The sequence below is a fragment of the Callionymus lyra genome, chromosome 1 (genome assembly GCF_982586985.1).
Source record: "Callionymus lyra chromosome 1, fCalLyr1.hap1.1, whole genome shotgun sequence".
In the NCBI taxonomy this organism is placed as follows: domain Eukaryota; kingdom Metazoa; phylum Chordata; class Actinopteri; order Syngnathiformes; family Callionymidae; genus Callionymus; species Callionymus lyra.
The window spans coordinates 21,726,957-21,754,828 of NC_141818.1; the positions used below are offsets into that span (position 1 = coordinate 21,726,957).

General features: G+C 40.5%; 1 protein-coding gene across 1 annotated transcript; it reads left to right on the top strand.

Annotated features, from left to right (window-relative positions):
• The first annotated feature begins 512 nt into the window (after positions 1–512).
• On the top strand, positions 513–27,663 carry kat6a (K(lysine) acetyltransferase 6A). Its single transcript, XM_087796788.1, has 17 exons — positions 513–883; positions 2,098–3,445; positions 14,950–15,058; positions 16,237–16,352; positions 16,688–16,769; positions 16,971–17,085; positions 17,377–17,693; positions 18,307–18,419; positions 18,640–18,755; positions 19,503–19,644; positions 19,922–20,083; positions 20,191–20,284; positions 20,419–20,650; positions 20,765–20,975; positions 21,051–21,767; positions 21,958–22,219; positions 22,300–27,663. Exons 2-17 carry the CDS (start codon positions 2,771–2,773, stop codon positions 25,611–25,613), a joined length of 6,777 nt encoding a protein of 2,258 aa, XP_087652914.1. The 5' UTR covers positions 513–883; positions 2,098–2,770; the 3' UTR covers positions 25,614–27,663.
• The last annotated feature ends 209 nt before the right edge of the window (positions 27,664–27,872 follow it).

The window sequence follows — 27,872 nt, forward strand, 5'->3', positions numbered from 1 at the left end:
TTTACATCATCTCTCTTCCCTGTCACTAGATGCTGTGATTTATGGAGCAGCGATGGCTGCGAAAGCTCCTTTCTCTCCGCAAACATAAATTAGGAAGGAGAGGTGCGAGGCTCAGCTGTTATTTAATGAATTGTAAGCGAGAGGAGAGACACTTTACATAATCATCTCCCATCATGACACGATAATACCCTTTTTACGATGAGGAGAAACAATCTGCGTTTGCTCCAGATATGCATAACAACATGCTTCCACCATGTACCACTGCACACGGATACACACTGCAACATGAGATCATCTCCAAGGGATTGGATCAGTGTGCCTTCCTCATCATCTTCATCTTAAAAACACACAGATGCTACAATAGACTGCAGTGTGGAGGGAGGTCTCACTTTGATCTTTAAATACCCTCTAACGTTAAGGCATGCTCATTGGCTTTGCTTTTCCCCCCTCAAACGACTGCACAGTAAAATACCGACGTTCCCTTAAATCCTCCCCTCTATTGCTGGAATACAGCAGAGAGTGCGAGAACACCTCTTTTATTTTTTCTTCCTCCTCCAGCTCCACCACCATCTGTCCCTTTCTTCCATTTTATGTGCTCAGGCAATCTCCACACCCCTCTCATAGCAACAGCACACCGCCGCCCCCCCACCGCCTTGCTGTTAATTTTCCCTCCCTGGTTGTGCGCCTCGCACCAGGCAGACGGTCCCTTGGCCCAGCCTGACGGCTCCGTGTCCCCCCTCCCCCACCAGCCGTGCTCCTGTTTCACTCAAAGATGGCGGCGGCTCCAGAGCCTCTAGTCTCTGGCTGCATTTTAAGGCTTGTTGTTGTCTACGTTCCGCACGGTTTTGGCACCTTCGCTTCGGCGCCTCGACACCACACTCCGGTGAGTACCGGGAGACGCCGACCAGCACGAATGTAGCGGTGTCTTTTTTCAAGGCATGCTTTTACCAGGGGGGTTCTTCGGAAACCAGAACCCGGAGCAGCTCGGATGTTTCTGGGGAGAGAGAGAGAGAGCGGGGTACGGAGGGTTCGCTGGATGGTGGGAGGTATAGGGAGATGGCGGTGCCCGGGCTTTTCTTAAAAGCGCTTTCAGTCGTCTCTTACATGCGGTTACGCGAGAAGCTGTTCGCGGAGGGAGGAAGTCTCCGAGGCGGGGAGCGCTTCTGAGCGGGTAGAGGATCCGCACCCACACCGAAGGCCGAGCAGGAGGCCGCGGAGCATGTACCACCGCGCAGCTCTGATCTTCTGCTGGCGCCCGAGATCTGCAAGTTGCATTGTGCCCCTCACAAGGCCACCATCTCGCGTTAATACGCGAATGACACTCACTATTAAACATTTTCAGCGGTAATAGTTTCTTGTGGTTTGTGTATTCGGTGAGTTTTTGTGCCTTGGCTCTTGCTAGCCTCACATTTCGTACCGTTTCTGGTTAGCGGGCAACGGTAGTAACAGTAACATTAGCCGTGAACATTAGCTTGGTAAACAACTGGAGGAAGCGGGAAGTGTTGTTGCCACAGACTTACAAAACTATTAAGTATCAGCGAGAGTAAACAAACATGCGAGGAACACTTTGGCATTGACGCTATTGGCGGTTAGTCTCTATTTTTCAGCTAGCATTTCTGCTAATGTTTGCTAACAGTCTGTGTTTTGAAAGCATCATGTTTACGTTTCCAACAAAACCCCCGCCTACTAAAGTTTTAACTGAACTTAATATGAAATAGTTGTTTGTAATAGCTCACTTTCAGTACGAACATTTTACTCTATATAAAATATAGAGAAAACCAAATAAAATCTTCTTGTTATTGTACACGATTTTTTTAACAGTATATGTGACTTTAGTGTAAATGGTTTAGTGTCCATAAACGTGATTTCCCGCAAAAAATGTCTAATCGTTTCCTGGTTGCCTCCACTCTGCCTGTCTGTGTTATGTTTAGCAAGCATGGCTTTGTTTACATGTAGGTGAGGTGGCATTGCAACTGTATGCATGTGTCGTACTGGGAGTATGTTTCTTTTAAACTTAATCATTGAACATTGTTAGAATATTTTTTAATGCCTTTATTTTTTCTGTACCTAATTATATTTACTGTGTCTTGTCCATAGGGTGTGTCATCGGTTGTGCAACGTACATAAAGTTGATCTGACCTGGCTGCTCCCTGGGGTGAGATATCTGTTCATCTTTGCAGAAAGAAGACTGGACGGGGACCTTTTTTAAACACCAAGGGAAGACTCTGACAAGAAGACAAACGGAGATGATACTTAATTTTATGGAATATTATCCTCATCACCGGCATTGCTGAATTTCCAGGACTTTGTACCAACGGCAAATGTTTTTTCTTCCCAATGTTTTTTTTTTTTTACCAAAAAGAATCCGATTTTACTGTTAGGTAATGGTTAGTTTCAGGTTGGGTAGTATTAATTGCCTATTCTTGCCCAGTTCCCTAATATTTTTTTAATGTATAGTCCACTTTGCTTAAAACACCCACCCTGCCTTGAGCAGGTGGATTCATTTTTATAATGGTCCATCGTTTCTGGGGTTTGTGGAATGGTTAACAGCTGCATACCGTGCTGTTCTAATTCAACTCAATTTAGAATCTCAATAAGACCCCAAGACAAGGGATAGTAAGCGCTGAAAGAGAGTAAATAGTCGAACATCCGGCGGCGCTACGGCGCAGGCCAGGAGACTTTCTTTTAGGCTAACCTTTACTTTTTATTTTTGATTGGGCATTGTGGTACATACGGCCTAGGGCCCTTGTGCCCTTGCAACACCGCAGCCATGGTGAAACTGGCAAACCCAACGTATACCCAGTGGATCATTGAGGCAATCCATAAAGTTAAAAAGCAAAAGCAGCGGCCGTCGGAGGAACGAATTTGCAATGCCGTGTCTATGTCTCATAGCCTTGATCGCAAAACGATTCTGGAACAGCTGGAGCTTAGTGTGAAGGATGGAACTATCCTAAAAGTCTCAAACAAAGGTCTGAACTCTTACAAGGACCCTGACTTTCCTGGGCGCATAATCGTTCCAAAGTCAAAAAGTGGGGGCAACTCTGGAGGAGCTTGTGGTGGTGGGAGCAGTGGTGGTAGTAATGTTGGTGGTAGCTCTCACTCTTATTCTGGAAAGAGACCAGGACTCGACTGGAACAAGTTGATTAAGCGGGCACTTGATGGTCTTCATGAGCCAGAGGGCTCTAGCATAAAAAACATTGAGCGATTTCTAAAGTGCCAGGCCGATGTGGCAGCTCACTTGTCCAGCAGTGGTGCCGTGGGATCTGGCCTCTTCCACCAGCAGCTAAGGGTTTCCCTGAAGAGGGCGGTGGCCCACGGACGGGTGCTCAAGCAAGGTCCCATGTTCCTGCTCGTCAGTCGCAGTAGCACTCTGGATGATGGGACTGGGACCGTGTCCATTGAATCACTGCCGCCGGTTCGACTATTGCCTCACGAGAAAGACAAGGTAAGCTGAAGAAAAGCATCACACTCTCAAAACAAAGTGTCTTGTATATACAACAGTTGACCAAAACAATAATGGGTTGTAGTGAAAAGGTAATTTTAAAAGCCATTTAAGCAAAATGTATGTGAGATATGCATGTTTAAATTTCTATACACTAGTGTCTATTGAATGTCTTAAGTATTTTTTTTATTTTTTTTTTAGTAATGAATAAATGAACATCAATGTACTGGCCAGATTAAAATGGCATCAGCCAATGCTAGAAAATATGAACGCACCAAAAACATTTTGTCTGCTGGTGTGACTGTTTTTGTCTGAAGAGGTCAAAGGTGACGCACATGGCTCCCAGGCCCATGCAGGGAGTCTAGACCAGCTAAAAAGCAGCTATCCGCCTGGAAGTGTGATTGCAGAACTCTGAAAAGAGGAGAGCATGAAGAAAACTGCAGTCAGGGATGGAAGTAATGAACTGTTGTTTGGTGGTATTATAAGAATAGTGCATGATGCAAGCCACAAGACTCTAACTGGAGAGGGAAAGAAGAAGAGAGTTAAAGAGAAGAAAGCGATAGAGACAAAGTGAGTAAAAGAGGGTGAGGCAGACATGCAGGCGACAGAGGAGAGAGGGAACACACCCACTTTTGTAACCTGATCAGAGGAAGAGCAGCCGGCTGCTAACCTCTGTTTTTCGGTCTATGACACAGGCGCAAAAGGATATGTGAAGCAGTCCACTGTTACGCACTGTAAACTGTTTGTTTAAATGAGTTGGTATCATTGACTCTGTACAAGTCATAAACTTGTGAGTTCTGCAGATCAGTAGAGCCACATGTGAATTTACGGATCCAAACTTGTGTTTGGAACTGTTATGAAAGCGTAGTTACAACTTAAGAGTATTTTAACACACAAGGATTAGCCTAGAGAGCAGACTGTCACATGGTTAAATCTAACACAGTGACCTTCTTGGCTTAAGATCGCCAACACTTTAAGACAAAAACAGATCAGACATCTCTGATCTGAGTGGGTCACTGATCTTGTGGCTGTCTTGCATTACCTTATATCAAAATTATATGAAACAACATGGTAACCAAAAATAAGCACAATACAGCTTAGAAACATGACAGAAGTTAGTGTTTTCTATATTATGTTTATAGACTAAATTTTATATCAAGGGTCATGGCAATTAAATGTCTGCTTGTGATTTAGTTCCGGTCACCAAAGCCTTTAAACTTAAAATTATATAATCTTTCAAAAATGCTTGTCTGATAATGATTCTTATCATAGGTGAGGAAGCTTTACATCAGAACAGTGATTGTTAACAAAACATATTTGTGTAGTTGTGTAGTTCATGTGTGGATCCCACCATAGAGCCAAACGATTGTGGGAATTTAGTATCTTCAATTACAGACAAACGTAATATAAAACCTGAAGCCTTGTAAACATTCACTGCAAAAACTTAAAAAAAAGTCCTTAATCGTAATCATTTCTATTTATCAGTCAGTAAAAAATCACATAAACTTTAGTGTTGAGTAAACAAAAGTGCAAACACTGCGTCAGTCATTGCTGCTTTCCTCTTCCAACTTAAACCTTTTTGCACAGTTGCTCTTGACACTCTGTCATCTTTAAGTGCATCATCTGTAATACAAAAATAATGGTGTTATTCCTACTACTACTGTTGAACATGTTAACACACTTCGGTCTACACACGCATGCCAGCTATGCACGTCGCAAAACCAATCTATGTGCCGATGATAAGCGGTGCTCAAAACACTGAAGTATTTTTTTTTTAAATTCAGCTCTACTTCCATCATCCTTGTACGTGTTGTTCGTGTGTATGAACACTGCATCTTGTCATGTCCGTGTGTTGTCACAAGTTGGGGTCATAGAAAGGTTTCGTAGAGTGCGATTATGACGGCTGGTACTCTGCTTCCATGAAGTTGAGGCACTGGTAGCATTTTAGCTTTACAGCTGTCATACAACTCCTCTTTAGCAGCTTATATCAAGCCTCAACCGTTTAAAGCCAAGCGTTTAGATCTCTGCTCTGTTTGGTAACACAAAATAAAACAAAATCACAATCTTTGGGTTTGAGAATGACATTTTTAAAAATCACGATTAAACTCATCGTTCAACCCTAACCCACACGACTCTAAGTTCTTCCCATGATGAGCATGAAGCTATAGGAAGAGGGAAAATAAAATGAATTGCTAAGCTCCAACTTTGACCCCATTTGTCTGGAGATCTGTGTACCAGACTCTCTGATGTTGTGTCAAAGTGCTCCATTCAAACCGGATTCAACACCCTTTTTTCTGTCCCTCTGTCTCCCCCCTCTCACCCTAATCGAGTGCCATTGCCAGGTCATGATGGGGGAGGTAAATGTAGAATCAAGTCAACTAAGGGTCATGGATATATAGATGGCAAACCTCATTGCCTCCCTGAGCACCCGTTAGCAGTTTGAGCCCATGGTCATTAGGTGGGATTGGCCCGATGCTGGGCTTTTGTGAGCATGTCCGAGTGGCTAGGTAGTTGTGTTGATGTGTGCGTGTGTGATGTTCATCCCTTCGTAATAGGCAAGAGTGATATTTCTGCCCTTTGATTGCCCTCTTCTCAACAGCTGGAACAAGGGTGAACCAGAGTTCTTGATGTCACCATGTAGTGTCACAGTGAGGACGTGTGAAAGTAAAATCTACTTGTGATCCATGTTTACGATTCCCTGATGAACACTGGGCTGTAGTAGTTTAAGTAAGATGAACTCATTATTTTCATCTCACCCATGAAAACCCTTACAGAATGTTCAAATAGTATCACCAAGTACCAACGCTGCCAAACCGATTCTTCAAATATCGGCTGCTAGGTTTTTCTCCATGACTTTGTTCTTGTTTTTATTTTTATGAATCTATCGTATGTGTTGCTGTGTGCTAATTGGAAAAACAATTTCCCGAAGGAGACCTCTAGAGGGATCAATAAAGTTCTACCTATCTATCTGTTTATCTATCTATCTATGAAGCCTTTTTCCGGGACCATCTATAAAGTAACTTTTGTTTGTCGCCGGTAGAAAATAATTTTCATCTTGGTCAACTGTTTAATGCTTTAGTTGGTTTTGCATTCAATGGTACCACAATGAAGTACAACATATTCACCTTATTGTGGCTTACTTAATGGTGTATAAATAATGGCCAAATTCTCAATCCACGAGCACGATGGCAAAACATTATTTAGACTTTTTTCCAATTAAGAAGCTATCCATATCTTTTCTTTTTCTAATTTCTTATCAAGCAGTGTTGACTATGTGTTTAATATGCTTTTACAGAGTTTTAATGTAGCAAAAAGATGTTTTATATATTAAAACCTGATGTTAATAAATGGTTTAATGGCGATGAAAAAGTGTGTTTTCACTTAAAAAAAATGATGGAAAAATTTTGCTAGATAATGCTGGTAATGGGACTTGTACGGACGCCATGAAAAATCCTAAAACATAAAGTTGCTCTAGTTTTTGAGTGTCTTAAAGTAAAATGGATTAGTAATGAAAACAATCTTTTTAGGGAAGCCAATATTTGTCCACACAACCTATTAGTTATTAAATGGCATGGAGGACAAGTGAATGTTTTGAGGGCAAAGGCTGTATCAACACTCTTTGAAACAGTTTCCTTTCGCCAGCTTTACTACACTGTGATAATTCACAAATAATGTCTGACCTCCCACATTGAAGGAGTAGAAGGTTGACTCTTGGCAGCAGACAAGCCACCCAGAATCAGAAGCAGCTTGCCAGTAGTCTATAGAAACTTTAGCAGCAGTAATGGTGACCAAGTAAAGATGTTCTTCAAGGGCAGAAGTGACTATGACATGAGTGGTCTTTGGCCAGGGAAAGGAATAGCTTCCGAGCCCTTGTGTATGAATAACCCCAGCACCCTGCAAATGGAGCCAATGTGTTGAGCAGCTGTGGAAGTGACATTGGAACACCGCCAAACCCCTCCATTTGATTCAGTTATTAAGCGGTGTGCTCTCTGGCTAACCCTCGCTACAATGTAGGGCAAGGCTGGGCTGAAGCCAGGGTCTTCCTCAGACTCTTTGAAGTCACAGCAACGTCACTAGAAGCGTATCTTTAAATTCTGCTGAAAGTAGGTCAACATCATTTTGTGATTCACCCTTTCTAACTCGTGTGTCGTCAGCAATTTTAAAATATATCCTATAGTTTTGGTATTCATCTTTTGCATATGCAATTAAAGTTCAGATCGTAAAGGGAATACATCACCTTTTCCTTGTCTATGTTGTCTTTATTGTTGAAAATAACAACTTTTTTTCTGCTTTCTGTGCCTGCTCTCCTACTGTTTTAATACATCTTAATTCCCTTTTATCCTTTTCATTGTCCTGTCCCAGGCTTCGAATTTAAACTTTTCAAGGTCAAGGCAAGTGTTGCCTTTAAAGAAGAGCGTACATTTTAGGGCACCAAGGCAAGTTGGAAGGGCACCAAGGCAAACATTTCTTTCTAAGTAGGGGGCACCAAAGTGCTTGCGTGTGGTGTGTGTATGTATATATATAATGTGTGTGTATCATGCTCTTGTTGATGCCTATTGAAAACATCAAGAAGGTAAAATGACAACTTCAATATATATTTTTAGTCATTTATTTGACTTGCAACAAATAATGCAATAACATTTTTAGATATTGCACTTGGGTTTGACATAATGTCATTTTCAAATATAAGCTATGCATAATATCTTGTGCTTCTACCACTAGTAATTATTCATTTAAAACAAATATGTATTATAACAAATATTCAAGAAATTAAATAAAAGGCCCCTTACCTTCAGTATATAGATAGTTGGATAGATATATTGAAGAGGAAATTATTTATGAATATATAAAATGCCACGCAATTATCATTCTATCAATATAATTGTTTTCATTAGCAGCTTGTATTCAATGTTTACAAAAAGTATACAGATCCATGTATGTTACACACTTGGTCGCTGACAGCCACGAATCAAAAATAAATACACACATAAACATTGAAAGGTTTAGGAACTGGCAAGTTTTGAGGGCAAACAAATCACTAAATACTTTTAGCACTGCATTTAAACAATGAAATAAACTTCCCTAAAAAAGTTGTGTATTTTGCTACATTTTTCTCCAACAGCCTGTAATTCCTTGTCTTTCATTTTCTCACCCTTTCCTTGCTTCTGCATTTTTAAAGTTCGCTGCCTGACCAAATTTCACTTCACAACTTGCCTCCTTCAAGACGCTTGTATAGCGAGTGTGTCATCCGGAACTGCTCGGCTGTTTCCGTCGTCAGTTTGTTAAAAAAGTTTACCTTTAGATATTGAACAGTTAAACATGTTAGACGGTCAAGTTGGGATGATTTTATTATGTTCATTTGACGAAACCATTCCACTACCAGTATTTATTAACTAATTAAAAGCCAAGGTTGGTCACCGTAAACACGGGTACATTTTTTTTTCAGGGCATTATGGCAAGTGTGGAGGATGATCACAGCAAGTTACGTGGTTGCCGCGGTTAAATTCAAACCCTGCTGTCCTTCCTGACCCTTCCTTACTCTTCTTCCCTCCTAAGTTTTAACTGCGGACTTTGATTCTATGCCCTACAGTTGTCCTTCAATTGCTTTTATTGCGCGTTTACTGTGTGCAATACTAGTGCATTGGTTCACAATTAGGGATGCACCTATCTGACTTTTATGGTTCTGATACCAAAAGGTGCCCATGCAGGTCTGCGTATGAGTCACCTGACAGGAGGTCTGGAGGACTTTCGTTGATTATTGTGGTTTTTGAACACAATTTTAATAAAATAATCTCTCAATGATCACTTTTAGTATTGACACATACTGTGAGGTTTTGGATTAATTGAATGGTGAGTTTTTGTTGTAGTCCTTAAACTTTAATCATCATTTTATCTGTGGTTAACACAAATTAGAAGCAAGTTGGTAAAGTGTTTAACGGTATTATGACTAAACTAAACTTGTTAAATGTATTTAGTCTCATCATTGTTCGTCCTAAAGTGTTTGAAATTTAAATGCAACAAAGTGTCCGCTAACGTCAAACACGCTGAACTTGTTGCTGTATTCAACCAGGTTAAAACACAAACTCTCCATTTATTGGATTTTGGCAGATTTAAATGATGGATAGACTTTATTTATCCCTCTGATGAAGTCAACAGTAACACTAACAAGAACGTTTGTTATTGTTGACTCTCACGCGGGCGACTTGAAGTTTTTCTCGTCTCAACAGAACAGCAAAGTTAACTGCTTTGCTTTCTTGTTTCGATCTGCTCATATTCTTTGTTGTGGTGTGTCTTTAGATGCACAATAAAGTTAGAAGTATTGAATCTTGTGGCCCGATCTCTCCTCAAAACATCCGCTCACATCAACACTGCAGCAGAGCCGCTGCTTCACAGGCAGCGCAAATGACGTCATTAAACTGCTTGGATCGGATGCGTGGATCTGAGCTTTTTCACCAATACTCGATCCGACTTGCAGAGGCTGGATCGGATTCGATACCCGATCCTACTATCTGATGGGTGCATCCCTTTTCACAATGCACTGTTGGGTGTGTCAATTTGATAATTTTTGCTTTTACCTCTGGGTGAAGTCTGGAAGTGACACTTTTTCAGCCTCGCTGACTTGAAGTAATTCGATAAACTTTTTTCTCCATAAAATCATAATATCTGGAACTAGAGCTGCTTTGATGACTGTAGAGGTGTTTTGTGAGTTCTGGTTGTGAAAGTGTTTGTGAAGTTGATGTATACAATTAAGTTTCCATTTTTCATCAAAATCACCTAATTTTCGGCTGTCTATTTTAATTTTAATTACCTATGACTATTCAAATAATGGTATTGGTTGGTTTATAATTATTTTGATAGTTTTACTATTATCTTCTGTATGTTATTTATTGATTTTAATTAGGGATAGACCGATAATCGTCCGGACCGATTATCGGCGCCGAACTTCGGCATTTTAAGGCATATTGGCTTCTGCCTTTTTGATAATCCGACGTCCGATAAGAGATCAATTTAAAACGGTTATTTTGGCTCTGATGGAAGTGCGCCTCTCTGACTCCAGTTACTACTCGGTCTCCAAATTAGCCCCATGCCTCTATGATGTTTAATACAAATATTCTTAAAGTAGGGCTGCATGATTAATCGTTAAAAAAATCACGATCTCATTTCCAAGTGATGACGATTATTAAAAAATTACAATTAATTGTATCGCATTTTGATCGGGGACATCACCTGCATAAAAACAAGCGCTCCCTTTCCTCCCTCAACATGTGATATCGGTGGAGATAACGAGAGCAGTTGAGAGTGTAAAGAGAAATTAAAGATAAAAGTTGTCTTACACGTTTAAATCCTGAAAAAGGTTCTTAAATAGAATTGAGGTGCAGGTCTACCGGAGTGTTTGCGTGCGCGCGAAGCTGGCGTCTCAGCATGTGTGCGCTGCTGGCATGTTAGTGTGTGTGTTATGTCAAAGTTTGTAACTTTTAACAATCACACAATTCTAATAGTATTAATGAAAATGTATTGATGTGTATGACAGAGGATGTGCTTGTATATGACAGAGTAACAATAGCAACTGTGAAAACATGCAAGTAATTTGTATTTGTAGAGCGTGTGCAGTAAAAGTCACTAATAAATATATTTTCACCTCATTTTTAGCATGTTTTTGAAGAAGTTTTAAAAGTATTTGCCATAAATATAGTAAGTCTGTTCTTTGTTTTTTTTTGTTCACTAAAGTGCAATAAATATTTTTATTGGGGCAAAAAAAAATGTAAGGGAATCGTGATCTCAATTCAAACTTTTTTTTTTTTTTTTTTAAATACAATTTTAAGTTTTGGAGTTTGTATTACTCAAAAAAGTTAAGCCAATATATTTACTTTTACTGCAAATGAATATGGGCACAAAATATCGGTTATCAACCTCCTTGACTACTAATAATCGGTATCGGCCCTGAAAAAACATATCGGTCTAATTTTAATATTAAGTATTTTATTTGTTTTAAACCAATGAAATTAACATTGCCTTATGTGTACTGATTAATTTGTTTGGTATTTGTTTACCTATATTTCAAGTACATTTTGTAACCTTATTGAATTTTAAAAAAACGACTTGGGCATTTGGTTAGTTCAATATTTTGTTTGTTCAATCTTTTCCTGTGTTATTGTGAATGGCTGATACATAAGATGGAGACAGGTTGGAGTTGATGGCTGTCAGGAGAAATTTGAAGAGTGTGTTTCACTGTTACTATTTAATTTCCATGGAAGTGGGATTACCTTTTTTCTGTCCAAATACTTGTCAAGGATTAATTTACAGTAGCAACCAGTTACTGAACTTCAGACGAGATGTGTGTTCCAGTAGCAATGGAAATCACCCTTAGTAAAGTCTGTCTATAGTTTAGCAGAAAATGAATAAATGTTTAGTCCATTGTTTGAAACGATGCTAAATTAGTTATTGGCTGCTTAATTGATTGATTGTTGCAGACCTAAGGTCGAGCTCATCTGCTTTCTCCCTCAAGCACTGTTTTTCTGACCTTCCTTCTCTCAGCGTTCAACATTGTCCTCTTCTGCACACTTCATACCTTTTTTTTTTTTTTTTTTTTCTTTTCTTTTCTTTTCTTTTCTTTTCTTTGTCCAACATTGATGGTGTATTTGAGGGAGATGCAGTGGTGGGGTTTTGTGGAGGGCTTTTGTAAGCTGTCTGACTCAGAAGGAAATGAGCCCAATAAATCAAGCTCTTGTCCCTGTCTCCTTCCCGCCAGGATCTGCTGCCTTTCAGGCTGGTGCAGATACACATGGTTATCCACCCTTGAACCTCCAGTTAATACTGTCTAGTTCTTGCATTCAAATGAATCTATGTAGTTCCATGTTTTCTCCCGTTCATCCACTAGAGGTGACATTGTTATAGAAATGTTCAGTTGACAGTGTATTATTTCTAAAATTCTACCCCAAAAAATTCAATAAAGTTTAAAAATTCTCAACTAGCAATTAAAATAACCATCAGTGCCAGTGCCTTAAAAAAAAAGTCATGAACAGGCATTTAGTACCATTATATTTTCTCTCCCCCAATTTCATTGTGAATTTGTTGTATAATCACAATAACATCCCTGTCAAGACTAATCTAAAAAATCATTCATTATACTTTAAAGCTACTTATCCTTCCTTAAGTTCGAAAATGCGACGTTTACAAGAGCCTAGATGAAACCTTGTTGTTGAAGTCCTTGCTTTAAAGTCTATGCACATCAGTAGTTTTAATCTTTAAAGACGGACAAGTCTGCATTCGATGTCGTAGATATTGTTAGGATTTCCCATACAATTGTTTTATACAGTCACATCTTGCTGTTATGCAGCAATAAATGGTTTACATGAAGATTGAAGGCAAGAGATTCTGCATACAGTAGTTCCAAGTACGTTTCGGTTATATTTATAATCGAGTTTTTAATCATTACATTTCCAGCCTTATTCGGTGCAGTAGCCAACTTCAGGAAGGCTAAATCCAGTTTTGTCTTGTACGCCTTTCAAGTATGCTTCCTGCTGAGTTGGATCCATCCAAGTGAAAACCAGATTTATCCTGAACATACTAGGATCCGTTCAATGCTTTCTACCTTTTATTGCTGGGCTTTTGCAACCATTTTAGAAGAGATTCCAATCTGATGAGGTGGAAGTGTTTGGGGGGCCAAGTCTAGTACCTGATGTTTAAAGAACAAATAAAAAAACGATATGACAACAGTTATATTGTTCAACAATTCACATTGCGTTGTTCAACAAAATAAATCATTTTAATTTATATTCAGAATTGCTGTTCAAGGTTTTGGTCTTGGTGAACAAAAGATACATTTGATGAGTTTCTATCTATCTACCTAGGTCCGACTTCATGCCTGTTTCATTTGATAATTTTTTACTTTTAACTTAACTTTAACTTTTGAACAATCCTTCTCGTTCAGTGCTTTTTCTTTGTTTTCATGATTATTTCTTAATGCATCAAAACTATAAATGAACACATGTGGAATTAAGATGTTAACAAAAGTGTGAAAAAGCTTTAAACTTCTTATATTCTAGCTTTTTCAAAGTAACAACCATTTTCTCTCCCTTATTATTGGGGTTAATTGGGACCATTAGCTGTGTTGTAATTAATATTATGGAAAGAGAAATGAGGGTCCATAACAATTTCTCTTTAAGATATGAAGATCAGTCAGTCCGAAACTTTAAATGAGCCTAGAATATGTGTCCAAACTTTTGGCCTGTAATGTACATGAGTATGTACAAAAATGTACATAAAATAGAAGCTTTTCTAAGGAAATAAGTGGAATATGTAAAGTATAAGGGATTTACAAATATGATGTTTGTAGAGGTCGTACATTTTGGGTCGTTTCTTAATAAATAAATGTCATATTTAAAAGAAACTTATTTATCAATATTGATTTGTGAAAAACATTGCAGTGGTATTTAAAAATGCTTTCTGTGTGTGTTCAAGACGGAACATCTCTTCAGAACAATGTGAGGTTGCTCTTTTTCTAAGAAATTAAAGACAATCTCCCTCTTGAAAGTACATTAAAGAAATGTAAAAAAGATTGAAACTTTGATTCAAGTTGGTAAAACACATCCTATTTTGGTGTCATCATGTAAGTTAGTAATTAGTATTCATAGAGCGCTTTTCACATTAATGGAAATCTTACTAAATTCTTAAGTCTCTAAGTCCTCTAAAATAGTAACGTGTCTACAGTATGCTGTTTGAAAACGGTATTCTATTAAATTAATTTCAATGAGGTGGTAAAGACCCTAGTAGTAGTTGGAGTCTCCTCAGTTGACTACAGCTGAAGTAATGATTGTATATCACAAACTTATGGGCACATGTCAGCTAATGCAGTTATCTCTGTGTTGAGCGTTTGAATATGCCTAATTAAAATGAAGAAAAGTACAAGTTTGTCATCTTTCTACATTGCTTTATAATTTTACAATTCAGTCTTTGTTTCATGTGAGAGTAACTTGTATGAGATGGAAGTCACAATGTGAGCTCCACCATTGTTTAAACGCATTTAAATTCTAAGAAACCACTGTTGCAGTTGCATGCTTGTGTTCTTGAAAGCATCCTGAATAGTGTTGGAGGACAAAATCAAAGAGCTCAATGTCAGAAAGAATTTCTCAACTTGGAAGAACATCGCTGTTGTCCTCTAGAGACTTTTGCAAAGAAAACAAGTTAAAGCACCAGATCAAACGATCTGTGTGACAGCAGCGACATTGACACATGATGGCAGCTACTGGCATGACGTGTGACATAAATTAAACAAGCACATTCATTAGAGCTACTCCTGTGCTCTTGATTATTCAAAACCAAGCTTGCAATTCAACTTGCGCTGTGGTGTGCTTGTTTACGTCATTCGCTTGTTTATACACACATTTAACATAGTCATGTACTATGGGGGAGACACTCGTGGCCTCTTGTCTTTCTGATTCCTACATTAAAGTTGATGCCTCACTGATGGGTTAATCTGTTTCTGTCTACGGCTTTGTCTCTAACAGCCGGTGGCAGAGCCCATCCCTATTTGCAGCTTCTGTTTGGGGACCAAGGAGCAGAATCGTGATAAGAAGCCAGAGGAACTCATCTCATGTGCTGACTGTGGAAACAGTGGTAAGTATATTTTTCAAGAGTCCTGGTCTGCTCACAAAACGTAGACAACCATATATTAATGCTAAGTATTTCTTATGATTTGACACTTAAAATGTACATAAGAAGAGAGTAAAATGAATCCCTGCAAATGCTGACAATGGAGAGAAAAAACTTACCAGGCAAAAACTTTTATAATTAATAACAAGTGACATCAACTTGGTGTCTGTCCATGGTGTCTCTTTTAAATTTGTGAAATGTATTGGTGTAGTAAAATAATAGATATATCATCCAGAGAATTTGGGGGAAAATCATTGTTATGGTTAATAAATAAAAAGTATAGCTATTATTATTATCTAAATCTATTGTTCAGAAGTGCAGTATTTCGATGCAATAAGAGTAGTAGAGATGGAGATGTCTTTTTTATTTATTTTTTTTCGTTTCTTACATGGCATGTATTTGATGACTTTTAGTTTTCTAATTTAAATTGATCCTGGACCTCTATTGTATTTATCAGTGTCTGTCTGTACAAAACTATTTACATTAGAAACGCTTAAGCCCCGCCCACTGAAAACGCTTAGTTTTCCTGAAGCTCAAGTCTTGTTTCCCAAAATCACGCCCACCCTGCTGTGATTGGTCAAACGTTGAGGTTTGTCAGTGAAGTGTCTACCTTACATCAACATTAATGAATTTGTTCCCCGTTCGATTGTTAAAATCTAGCACATTTATTCATTACAAGTGGCTCCAAATTAACCTTTGTGTCAGCAGTGATGTTTAGGTGCACATTTTTTACTGAGAATCAGTTCAGTAAAGCTTTGATTTTTCTTTATATATTTTAAATTGGGTATAATGTAGGGAACTGAAGAGCTACTGATGCCAAAAATAAGAATAATGAATAAGCAACAGTAACGATTCCTGTAATACAAATTTAAAGATTTTCTTTCAAGGGAATATTAGTTTTTTACGATTAAGACTGAACACTGTAGTGTTGTTCTTTAGTCTGTAGGTATTTTTAAATTAAGCTAATCCTGCTCTCTGACAGACTTTTATTCAAGAATTTCCTTCAGACTGTCTTGTATCGGATTTCAATCCCAGTTTGAAGGCTTCTTTCCCCTCCGCCTTTGTAATAGGAACACAAGTGGGTCAATGCTCACATTCAGTGATTGTGACAGCGATGTGCTTGTTTTTCTACCTGTCTGCAGGCCACCCGTCCTGTCTCAAGTTCTCCCCAGAGCTCACAGTGCGAGTCAAAGCTCTGTGGTGGCAGTGCATCGACTGCAAGACTTGCAGCAGCTGTCAGGATCAAGGCAAAAATGCGGTGAGCGGATGAGCAAATATGACATATTTGGAGTCTTAGAACATTGTCATCTTTTGTAGAAATGTCAGAGCAAGACATGACTGATGTTTTTGTCTGTAGTTGTGGGCTCTAGCTATTTCAGGCTTGTTCCAATGTCCTTTTGCATCTGTAAATAAGAATAACCAATTTACCGGTATGTCATTAATGTTGCTAAAGAAAAGATCATTAAAAACAAGACTATTGAAGTGCTTAACCATTATTATTATTCTTATTATTATTAAGTGTTGTTGTAAATTTAACTCAAATAATTTTTTCAGTTGCAGCTGTAAAAATAATGTTTTGGTGTGCTTTTGTAGGACAACATGTTGTTTTGTGACTCCTGTGACCGGGGCTTCCACATGGAGTGCTGTGATCCTCCTCTCACACGGATGCCAAAAGGTAAGCCTACAATGCTATTATAACTATAATAATATTGTAATAATATATAATATAATATATTGTGTATAAATCCAAGTTAATTACTTCTATACCCAGAACTATAAACTACTGAGCAGAGTCCCCTGAAGCCTGTGTTAAAGACGCTTGAGTATTGTTTGTCTATCCTTCATGTGAAAGCATATGCGTTTCTGTGTTAATCAGGAATGTGGATTTGCCAAATCTGCCAACCCAGGAGAAAGGGAAAGAAGCTCTTGCACGAAAAGGCAGCAGAAATCAAACGGCGTTACAGCACACCTCTGGGAAGGCCCAAGAATAGGTAGGGGATCGTTCTGATTACATCTTCTGTATTGATATTGGGAGTACATTTTTCATTGCAATATCATACATTAACTGATTCGCCATCACGATACACTGTCGTAGAGTTCAGGTGTAATTTTCTTAAATCACTCTTTGCATGACAAGTCAAATTTGTGCACATTGCACGTCTAAATATTTTCTCACTTTTCAATTGTACTTGGAGCCATTAATGTGACTTGGGATTGCATATTTGATGGAATCTACAGTAAATCTATCAAGATTTTAAAACAACCACTTGTTCCCTCTCTAGGCCTGGGCGACCCTTCAAGAAACTCGGTGGGCGCTCTCGACGGAAGCGCTCTGTTTCAGTCAGCTCCTCTTCCAGCTCGTCCTGTGAAGGTTACCCTGGCGACGATCGGCTTCTTTTCTCTATGCGGGAAGATGGTGACATGTCTCACAGCAGTCTGCGCTTCAACAACAAGACCAAGGGCTTGATAGACGCCCTCACGAAGTTCTTTACGCCGTCACCAGAAGGACGCAAAGCTCGCCAAGAAGTGGTGGACTACTCCCAGCAATGTCGGATAAGAAAGAAAAATGGACGCAAAGGAGAGGGAGATGAAAGAATGGGTAATTTACTGGGTTTTTCTTTTCAAATAATTTGAAGTATTACAAACATTTTTGTCATTATGTTTAGCTTCTCATGAAACCACAAATGTATTTGCATATTGTGACATATTCAAGATTTGAGGATTTATTGGGACCTTCAGGAATGAAAGGATAGTCAACATCTAAGACCTCCTAGCGATTTGAACACCTGATATTTTGTTCAAAGCAAATATTTGCTACTTGGTGACTGCACTAAAATCTAAAAATTCAGTTGCCTTAGTTGAAAGCCATTTGTTAACATTAAGCTGTATCTTTTTAATTGGCTTTGCCATTAATTGAATATGATTGGTTATTTTATTCATTGTTTTGTAACTCCGCACAGGGAAATCATCAAGGGATATTTATAAAAAAATGATAACTGAGATACTAGAGTGGAGCTCATGTAGTTTTCACAAAACACCTGCTGAGTGTAAAGCAGTTTGTCCTACAAACAGTTTTTGACCCACTTCTGCATATTTTTACTCAATTTCACACCATTTAATTTATTTACGTAAGCTTTTGTTTAACTCCAATTGATATATAATTGGTTTAACAGCTCTTGGTTGTATTAACGTCAAATGTTTAACATGTACAGACAATCAGGACGGAAGTGACTGGCGTGACGAGGACGACAGACTGCCGGGCCATGAAAATCTGACAGAAAAAGACATTGAATTATTTCGACATATCCAGGAGCTCGCATTACAGGTAATCACAGTCGGGAATAAAAATGACATGAAAAAGTATTTTCAGTTAGTTAATAATTCAATTTAGCTTTGAAGCTTAAATTTGATAACAACTCAATGTGTGTATTTAAGATGCATTTGTATCTAATGCATTTGTTTTCCTGATCTTAAAGTACAATACTTTTTTGTATTATTTAATATAAATATTGCTTATCTAATATTGATTTTCTTGTGAAAATCAGAAAGTGGGAGTTACAGGACCACCAGACCCTCAGATGCGCTGTCCATCAGTCATAGAGTTTGGCAAGTTTGAAATACAAACGTGGTATTCTTCTCCGTATCCACAGGAGTACAGCAGGTGAGTGTCAGGAAATTGCTTCATCTCATATTCTATTAATTTAGTAATTCATTATTTGCCCAAAGTGTTTTGAACACTGCCATTCAGTAATCATTAAGCCATTGAAATGAGGATTTTTCAAATTAGAATTTCAGGAGGATTTAAAAATTTACAGTGTTTTATTTAATGTTTGTAATTTTTTTGCCTGTTGCGGTTTACATATTGAGTTTCACATTAAATCTTTGCTGGATAAAAATTCCCATTTCCCGTTACAAACAAAATTGGTTGTATATAAGTGATTTGGTTTAATTTTTTGCCAAAAAAAAGTTTATATGTGTAAATCCATTTATGGGGTATGTCTCCAAACTATTGGACTGGATTGGTTTTATATCAGTATTTTAATAAACGGCACTTAAATATTGATTTTTAGATCCTTTTAAACTGTAATCTAGTATACATCTGCTTATTTCTAGTTGTACTCCTTGTTACAAGCCAGATTTAGAACACATATTGTTTGTGTGTGCGTAAACAGTTATCCCTGGTTTCTGGCTAATTTGCAAGTATACCTAAAGATCTAGATATACTTGTGTGTGTCTGCTTCTGAATAAGTATCAGCCTGATTTGTTCTCTATAATTTTTCTTGCAGCTTTCTTCACATAGTTTATTCATGTTATTTTCACATTTTTGGAATGTAATGCATAAACAGACAATGATATTATTCCTTCCACCTTTCTCAAAAGCAATCTTTTTTTTTTCTTCTCCTTTTAGACTACCAAAACTGTACTTGTGTGAGTTCTGTTTGCGCTACATGAAAAGCCGAAGCATCCTCTACCAGCACATGAAGAAGTGCAGTTGGTTTCACCCTCCTGCCAATGAGATCTATAGGAAAGAGGATGTCTCTGTATTTGAGGTGAGTATCTTTTAAAACGACTGCTGCTGCGGTTTACAGACTTAGCAGCCCATCTTTACTTGGCTAGCTGCCAAAGTGAGCTCCTTTCTTCTATATAACAGATATTTGTCTATCACTACTTTTCTTTCTCTGTGGACTCTTCTGAGATCTGAACATTACACTTAAAAATTGGTTCTTGTTGTACAAAAAGGTTAACAGCTGGTCATCATCATTGTTTGTAATGTTTACAATATAATATTATTGAGAATCTCTAATGATTACATTTTTATGCCAACAGGTTGATGGGAATGTGAGCACAATCTATTGCCAGAATCTGTGTTTGCTAGCAAAGCTCTTCCTAGACCATAAGACTCTCTACTATGATGTGGAGCCCTTTCTTTTTTACGTCCTCACCCAGAATGACGATAAAGGTTGCCATCTTGTCGGCTACTTTTCAAAGGTAAGATGTCAATATTGCACATGGTAATAACAATGTTAAATTGATAAATTGTACAGCCTTTGTGATGATTTTGTATCTCCCTTCTAACCATTATAACACCACTTTAGGAAAAGCACTGCCAACAGAAATACAACGTATCATGCATCATGATTCTACCGCAGTACCAGCGCCAGGGCTACGGTCGCTTTCTCATCGACTTCAGTAAGGATTTGAACTTTTATTGTGGCTGAGCATGGTTGTGCCACTGACGGTCTTCTCTGTAATGCGTCTGTTAAATGTGTCTATTTAGGTGTGCACTTGTCTGAAAATGTTATCATGCAATTCATTCTGTCCAGGTTACCTGCTGTCAAAGCAGGAAGGCCAGCCCGGCTCACCAGAGAAGCCCCTATCAGACCTTGGCAGACTATCTTACATGGCCTACTGGCGAAGTGAGGTTCTTGAATGCCTTGATAAGGTCCGGGACAAGAAGATCACCATCAGACAGCTGAGCAAACTTACGGGAATCTGCCCACAGGACATCACCACCACTTTACATAGCCTCAACATGCTTGAGCAACGAGGAGACAGGTCAGTGGGGAAGATAACAAAACGATAAGATTGTGAAATGCTCTTCTAAATCAAAAACTTAAGAATAATTCATTCATGCAACTCACTTTTTGTTTTGGTTACAATGAATGTCAGGACGGTCCTTGTGCGACGGGAAAAGATCGTGGCTAACCACATGGCCAAACTCAGAGCTCGTCCACGGCTGTTGGAAGTTGACCCTGAGTGTCTACGCTGGACACCAGTTATTGTAACCAACACTGTTGTCTCTGATGCTGATGACGATGATGATGATGATGACAATGAAGAGAATATCGCAGAGAAGCCAAGAAAAAACTATCGCAACGAGGTAAAAGAGAATAGAAAATACATTTTTATTTGGTCCACTGAAAAAAAAATTAATTTCATCATGCTTTCAAAATAGATCAAACCAAGTGTAAAGGCTCCCCCGATTTCTTGGCACATGCGCCAAGAAAAAAAGAGTGAGGAGGAAGAGGATGAGGATGAAGACGAGGATGAGGAAGAAGAGGAGGAGGATGATGAAGATGAAGAAGACAGGAAGGGCTTTTTAGGATTTCCAATGAACCAAAGCTCACAAGCCGTACCGGTTTCTGAATCGACTCCAGCAGCTCCTCCTGCAAATGGTGAACGGAGGCCAAGAGGCCGGCCACCAAAAAACTGGCCATGGGGTAAAGTAAAAGACAGCCAGAGAACAAGTCGTCTGCCAAAGATTTGTCCAATGGATGACGAGGATGACGATGCAGAGGATGACAGGCCAGAGAGGATGAAACGGACTACTTCCTGTAGTCCCCCTTCTCTTTTTTCCTTAGACGGCCAAGAAGAGTCCTCAATCTTCCAATCGTTAGACAACGCTAGACACCCTTCTACTACACCTACGCGGAGAGGTCGACCACCAAGAAAAAAGAGAGGCCCCAGACCAAGGCAACTAGATGAGCCTTGTGACGAACCCAAAGAGTTTGCTGTTCTGTCCAGGCTAAGTGATCCTCTTGCAGCAAGAAAGGGCTGTTTTAGTGAAAGCAGTGATGATGAGGAAGGTGAAGATGATGAAGATTGTGAAGATGAGGATAAGGGCACAGGTCCCCCAATCCCCACAAAGCCAGCTATGGGGTTAAAGTGCAAGGTAATTGACATTTCCGTACTACTTTAGCTGCATACAAATCTGCTGACTGCTACAACATTAATATGAATTTGCAGATTAGTGATGAGTAATTTCTCAATTTACTATCAAAACAAAAAGCATGAATTGAGGTTGAATTTTCGGATAATATCATGGTTTCACACCCTTTTGTCCTCTTTTTCTTTTCTACTAGAAACCCCTCAGGAAACGTCATTTTCGTCAGCGCAGCCATCCGCACAGCAGCGTTGTGACGGAAACCATTTCTGAGACAACTGAAGTTTTGGATGAGCCCTTTGTGGATTCTGACTCTGAAAGAACTATGCCCCAGCTAGAGGAGGAGATAACTCCACGGCCACCCTTGCGCCGCTACCCCCCTGCACGCTCCGCGTTACGGCTCTCTGACCCGTCACAAAAAAGAGGCCGGCCCTCCAATCTTACCGACTCGGAGGAAGATGGTATTCAATTAAAATATATTATTTATGTAGTTGTGATTTTTGTGGATCTCTCTAAATTCCTAATTGTTTTAATTTTTCAGAGTCTACACCCGTCCTGAAGCCTTTAGGAGCATCTACAGCATGTCTGTCTGAAACTACAACTGAAAAACCTGAGGTTCCGGTCAAAAGAAAGAAAGGCTGGCCCAAAGGAAAGAGCCGAAAACCACTGCACTGGAAAAAAAGGGGACCTGGAAGACCCCCCGGAAGTGGGACAAATCAGCGTGCATCTGCAGACAGCCAACCCCAGGGCGAAGATGCTCAGCCTGCAAAAATAAAGATGAAACCAGGTCGCAAACCACGCAGCTGGTACCTACAGCGGGCTCAGGAGGAGGCTGATAGGCTCGGGCTGGAAGAACAAAGGCAGAAACGATGTATAGACGCTCAGCTGGTCTCCATGGATGCCCACAATAACAAGCGTCTTGGGCGAACCAACTCTGAGGCAAAACCGAGGGACACTGATGAGGAAGATGATTTTCTCCCGAAACCTACAGAGCAAAAGATCCCAAGAAGACGAGGGAGACCACCTAAGAAACCTACACTTAACCAACCACAGCAATCTCGTAAACATTCTCCTGACTCAGAACCTGATGAAGAGGAAGATGATGAGGATGAGCCAGAAAGAACCTGGGAGGAGGACAAATCAAGTCGTCCTCCATCCCGTCCGTTACTGTCCCCCTCTTCGTCCACCAACTCTGGCTCCAGAGCTCCACAATTCCGGCCCCAGGACACCGAAATGGTTGACAGGGAGGATGAGGATGATGAAGACAGGGAAGAGGAAGAATTTGGAAGCCCAGATGGCAATGTTGAATTAGTCAGCCGGCCCGCTGCTGTCACACCAAGTTCGGGAAGCAGGCGCAGCGAGGACCATGACGCAGATGATGAAGGTGATGGACACTTGGAGGAGAAGGGTAGCTGTAAGAAAAGAAAGGGTCGGGAATCTGATGAAGACGATGATGAAGATGAGGAGGAAGATTCTACCTCTCGTGCAAATTCTCCACCTGTAAAAGAAGAACCCCAAAGTAGTGAGGCTTTTTTAGACATGGAGAACAGTGTGGCCCGGGACTTTGTCAGTAAACAGGAAGATGATGATGACGAGGAAGAAGAGGAGGTAGCAGAGGAAGAAGTGCAGGAGGCAAAGTCTCAGCCCCCCTCAGCTGACCCACAGCAGGAAGAGAGGAGGCGCAGAGAGCAGGAGGAGGCTGCTGCAGCTGCTGCTGCAGTGGAAACTGTCACGGCCTTGTCTGTTCCTTCTGATCCAATCGTACTACAGCCTCTACACACAGAGGATAAGGATGTTGCTATTTTGATGGAACCGCCACATACGCACTCACATTCCCACCAGCACCAGCACTCTGACTTTAAAGAGGAAATGGGCCACCATCAAACACACCAGACTCATCACCATTCCAATGAACTTGACCTGGAGACTGTGCAGGCTGTTCAGTCCCTAACGCAAGGGGAAGCCCAAGAAGAAGAGGCAGAAACTCACCCACATCACGGTGCCTACCAGGACTGTGAGGAAACCCTTGCTGCCTGTCGTACTCTGCAAAGTTACAGTAATACAGGGGAGGCAGAGGAAGAAGCACTGGCCCTGGTTGAAGAGTGTGGTACCTCTCAAAACAGTAGCCCTCTTCCTAATCCCCCAATGCCCCCTCTACCTAATCAATCTATTCGATCCGTGAACAGCCCAGGTTTGCCTTCAGCCATGATTGATGCATCGTCCACCGGCCAGAGGGTGGGAACACCTGGTCCAACTGGAGCAGGGGGGAATAATGGACCCACGGGTGGTGGGTACACGCAGATCACCCCAGAACACCCAAGTTCTCTGTCTGCGCCCTCTCAACAGAACATGGAGACGTCACCCATGATGGATGTTCCATCAGTATCAGACCACTCACAGCAGGTAGTGGATAGTGGGTTTAGTGACCTGGGTAGCATTGAAAGCACTACAGAAAACTATGATAACCCCAGCAGCTATGACTCAACCATGGGAGGTGGAGGCAATGGAGCAGGAAATGGGGGGATGTCCACAACGGCTGTGAATGGAGCATCCGCCGCAGCCTCATCTGCCTCTTCCTCTAGTTCGGCTACTCCATCCTCTTCACAGTCAAACATTTGCTCTTATGTACCAGCGCCCAGCCACGCGTCTTCCACCGGATCAGCAGGGTCGCAGTTGAGTATGGGCAGTTGTAGCCTCATCCAGCAAACTGGAAGTGGTTCCAACAGTGGCCCTGTTTCCAGTAATGTCGGTAGTTCTGTCCCACAGCCTCCACCCCCTCCTCCACCATCGAACACCCCTGGCTGTAACATAAAGTCGCCGCAAAGCTGCGGTGTGATTGAAAGGCCACCTAGCACCAGTCAGCAGCAGCAGGCCTCTAAGAAAGTTTCACAACAGCCTCCACAGCAGCAACAACCAAATACACAGCCCTCCCACTCCACTGCACCGCCACTGTCACAGCAGCAACAGTCCCTCTCCCAGTGTAGTATGGGCAATGGCTTCTCTTCCACACCCATGATCATGGAGATTCCAGAAAGTGGAGGCGGAGGAGGCGGGCGTAGTCTGTATGAGCGCATGGGTCAGGACTTTGGTACAGGAGGCTACCCCCAGCCTTCTGCAACTTTCAGTCTCGCTAAACTCCAGCAGCTGACAAACACAATCATGGACCCTCATGCGATGTCGTACTCTCACTCTGCCTCTGTCACCTCCTATGCTACAAGTGTGTCGCTCTCTAACCCAGGCCTGGCCCCTTCACCCCACACTCCTCAAGGCCAGCCCACCATGACTCCACCCCCAAACCTTGGCTCTGGCTCTATGAACCTAGGTTCTTTACAGCTGCAGTGCAACATGCCCACCCCAAATATTGGTCTAGGTCCCCCACCACACACACAGCGACTGCAAGGCCAAATGCCCACCGTCAAAGGACACATTTCTATTCGCTCAAAAGCAACTCAACAGCTAGCCCCAGCCCCCCACCAGCAGCAGCTGTATGGACGCAGCTCAGGGGCTGTTACCATGCAGGGCACTCCACGCACCTTGGCTGTTCAGCGCGGTATGATGCCAAATCTTATGCCGACGCCAGCGGCATATAACTCCATGAACATGACGCCACTCAATGCTATGTCAGCTGGTTACAGAATGCCGCAACCAATGATGAACAGTGGTTACCATGGCAACCCTCCTTACATGAATCAGCCAGCTCAGTACCCCATGCAAATGCAGATGGGCATGATGGGAGGCCAAGGTTATCCACAGCAGCCTATGCAGCCAAATCACCATGGCAACATGATGTACACAGGCCCAACTCATCATGGCTACGCTGGTGTTCCTAAACAGTCACCATACATGAGCAGATGAACAGCTGGGGACTGACGAGAATAGGGCCAAAGTTGATACTTGCTGCACTCTTGCTGTTCACACTACCTTGTCGTAGATGTAACAATCAGAGAGGGCCTCATGGTTTCCCGTTTTTCTGTGTTCTTATGTCCTTGTTTTAATACTTGGGCTCATTTCCCCTCTGTACTGAGAGTGAGTCAAAAGGATTTGGGACTAGGTCGTGTAAATTGACGACGACCATGCTTCACAGATTCAGGATGAGCTCACATGCTTCCTGAGCACGGGCCCGATCGTCCTCCTCACGATGTGCAGGGGGATGATGGAGGATGACAAAGTTAAACGAACTAGCAGAAAAAGGACAATACAGGGGTCCCCTGAATTTTCAGACTGCGAGTCAAAGACTGGTGAAGAAATACCCAACCATGCACACAATCTTTAAACTGATATAGGAAGCCTTACCGTAAAAAAGACTGAAGAATTGTAGGTGGATTATTTTGTTTTGTAAAACATGTTTAAACTTATTTTTGTTATTTCTTTTTATGATTATGAAATGTTTGTGTGCAGTCTGACCTCCTTTAGATGCTTTGGTCTTTATATGTGGCATTCTGAAAAGGTGTCACACTTTCGAGTCCCTGAGATCGGGACATAGCATCCCGTCTCACCGGTGGTGTTTCCAGAGTCTCTGTCTTCCCTGATGGACGATGTCATACCAAAAACACACAAATGACACAAGAGGAGACAAATGTTTCTGTCTTACTTAATGTCTACAACTAAAACGAGTAGCATTCTATTCCTGTTTTCCACCACACTGAAAAAAAAAATGTAAATATTCTGGTACTTGCAAATAATAAACAGCACACACCGGCTGCTTTACCAGCCGGTTCAGGAAAGAACATTTAGCAGTTCTTGTCCACACTCCACTGACAGATTCCAACCTGCTACTTTTTAAGAAAATCAAAGGAAGATGTTTCTACTTGCTGATTAGTGGAAAGTTGGTTAATTCTTAATCCAACGTGTTCATGACCCGAACCAGGTGGCAGAGTCTGCATTTTAATGGTGTATTCTGTTTAAACTGTGAGTTTCTCCAGCAAACTTCAATGTTGGCTAGAAAGAGGGCAGTAGATGGTCTTCACAAAAGTTGTACCTGAATGTCTGATCTAGTGCATGGTCCGGCCCCTCGCACTGAGGCGCAGAAGTACAGGGTTAGAAGTGTAGTTATGGCGTTTAAACAACAGGTGGAGCTGTTCACTCGGTTGACCCCTTTACCAGTGTTCAACAGCAAGTTTTCTTTTCGTTTTCTTACTGACCTGACATTGCAAACCTAATTTGTGTACCGTTTTGTTTTTCAACTTGTTTTTGGTTTTCTTTCTGAATTTTATCAGACCGGGCAGCTTTCTTTTCTGACTTGAGCTGACTCTTTTTTGACTTTAGAAAAGCTATTGTAGAGAAAATGTTTTTCTATAATATAAAATGAAAATTCTGACATTGATATTGGTACTGTCATTTTTTCCCCTCTTCTGTTTCAGGAGAAAAAGAAGGAACAATTCATATTTTTTAGCTCACCTCTTGGGGGTAACGGTTACTATGAAATTCAAAATTTACAAAAATTCACTTTTTGTGACTTTAAGATGCCTTTAACCTCTTCATTCCATCTCATCTCTAGAGTTTTCTATCTTTGTGTAGTATATGATGCTATTTTAAACAAAAAGACTACAGATATCTAAAGGTCACTTGGCATTCTTTTTTTTTTAAACTTGTGTGTGTATAGGAATACTTCCTTACATTTAAGAGGCATGTACAAACGAGCTCAGTATATTTGTCTGTTTATATCGCTTCCTTTTTGTATCCTTTGTAATGTACATGTTGCGTTGTATGCTAAGAGCGCAAAATACAAAGTGACGGCCGAGCACACGATGGGAGGCTGATTTGCGCTCGGCGGCCTCAATGCTCTTCTTCTGTCCATGTATGTATTTTTCATTTTTATTTTTTATTTTTCCCTCCTTTCTTAGCAAGTACTTTCAAAGAACTCTGTACATTTTAACATAAAATGAAAATAAATTATGTTGAGCCATTGTTGTTTCTCTTGAGCTCTTTAAAGTAGTTCTGTTTTGTGTGCAAGTTTACCCACTACAATTCTGCCGACTGTTTGCGTCCTTATTAAATTACAAGTCTGTAACCTTTTTGATTGGTTCAGCGTAGGCTTGATACACTTTGCCAAATGTACTAGATTTAATTTAAAGGTTTACATTTTTTTATTTATTAATGCAATATAAAAATGTA

What these genes read in the sequence shown, in the direction of transcription:
- kat6a (XM_087796788.1), top strand. Translation starts at nt 2,771, where the DNA reads ATGGTGAAACTGGCAAACCCAACGTATACCCAGTGGATCATTGAGGCA. An exon ending in CTGGGAAGGCCCAAGAATAG is followed by an intron (nt 17,086 to 17,376) that starts GTAGGGGATCGT and finishes TTCCCTCTCTAG; the next exon opens with GCCTGGGCGACCCTTCAAGA. An exon ending in TACCGACTCGGAGGAAGATG is followed by an intron (nt 22,220 to 22,299) that starts GTATTCAATTAA and finishes TTAATTTTTCAG; the next exon opens with AGTCTACACCCGTCCTGAAG.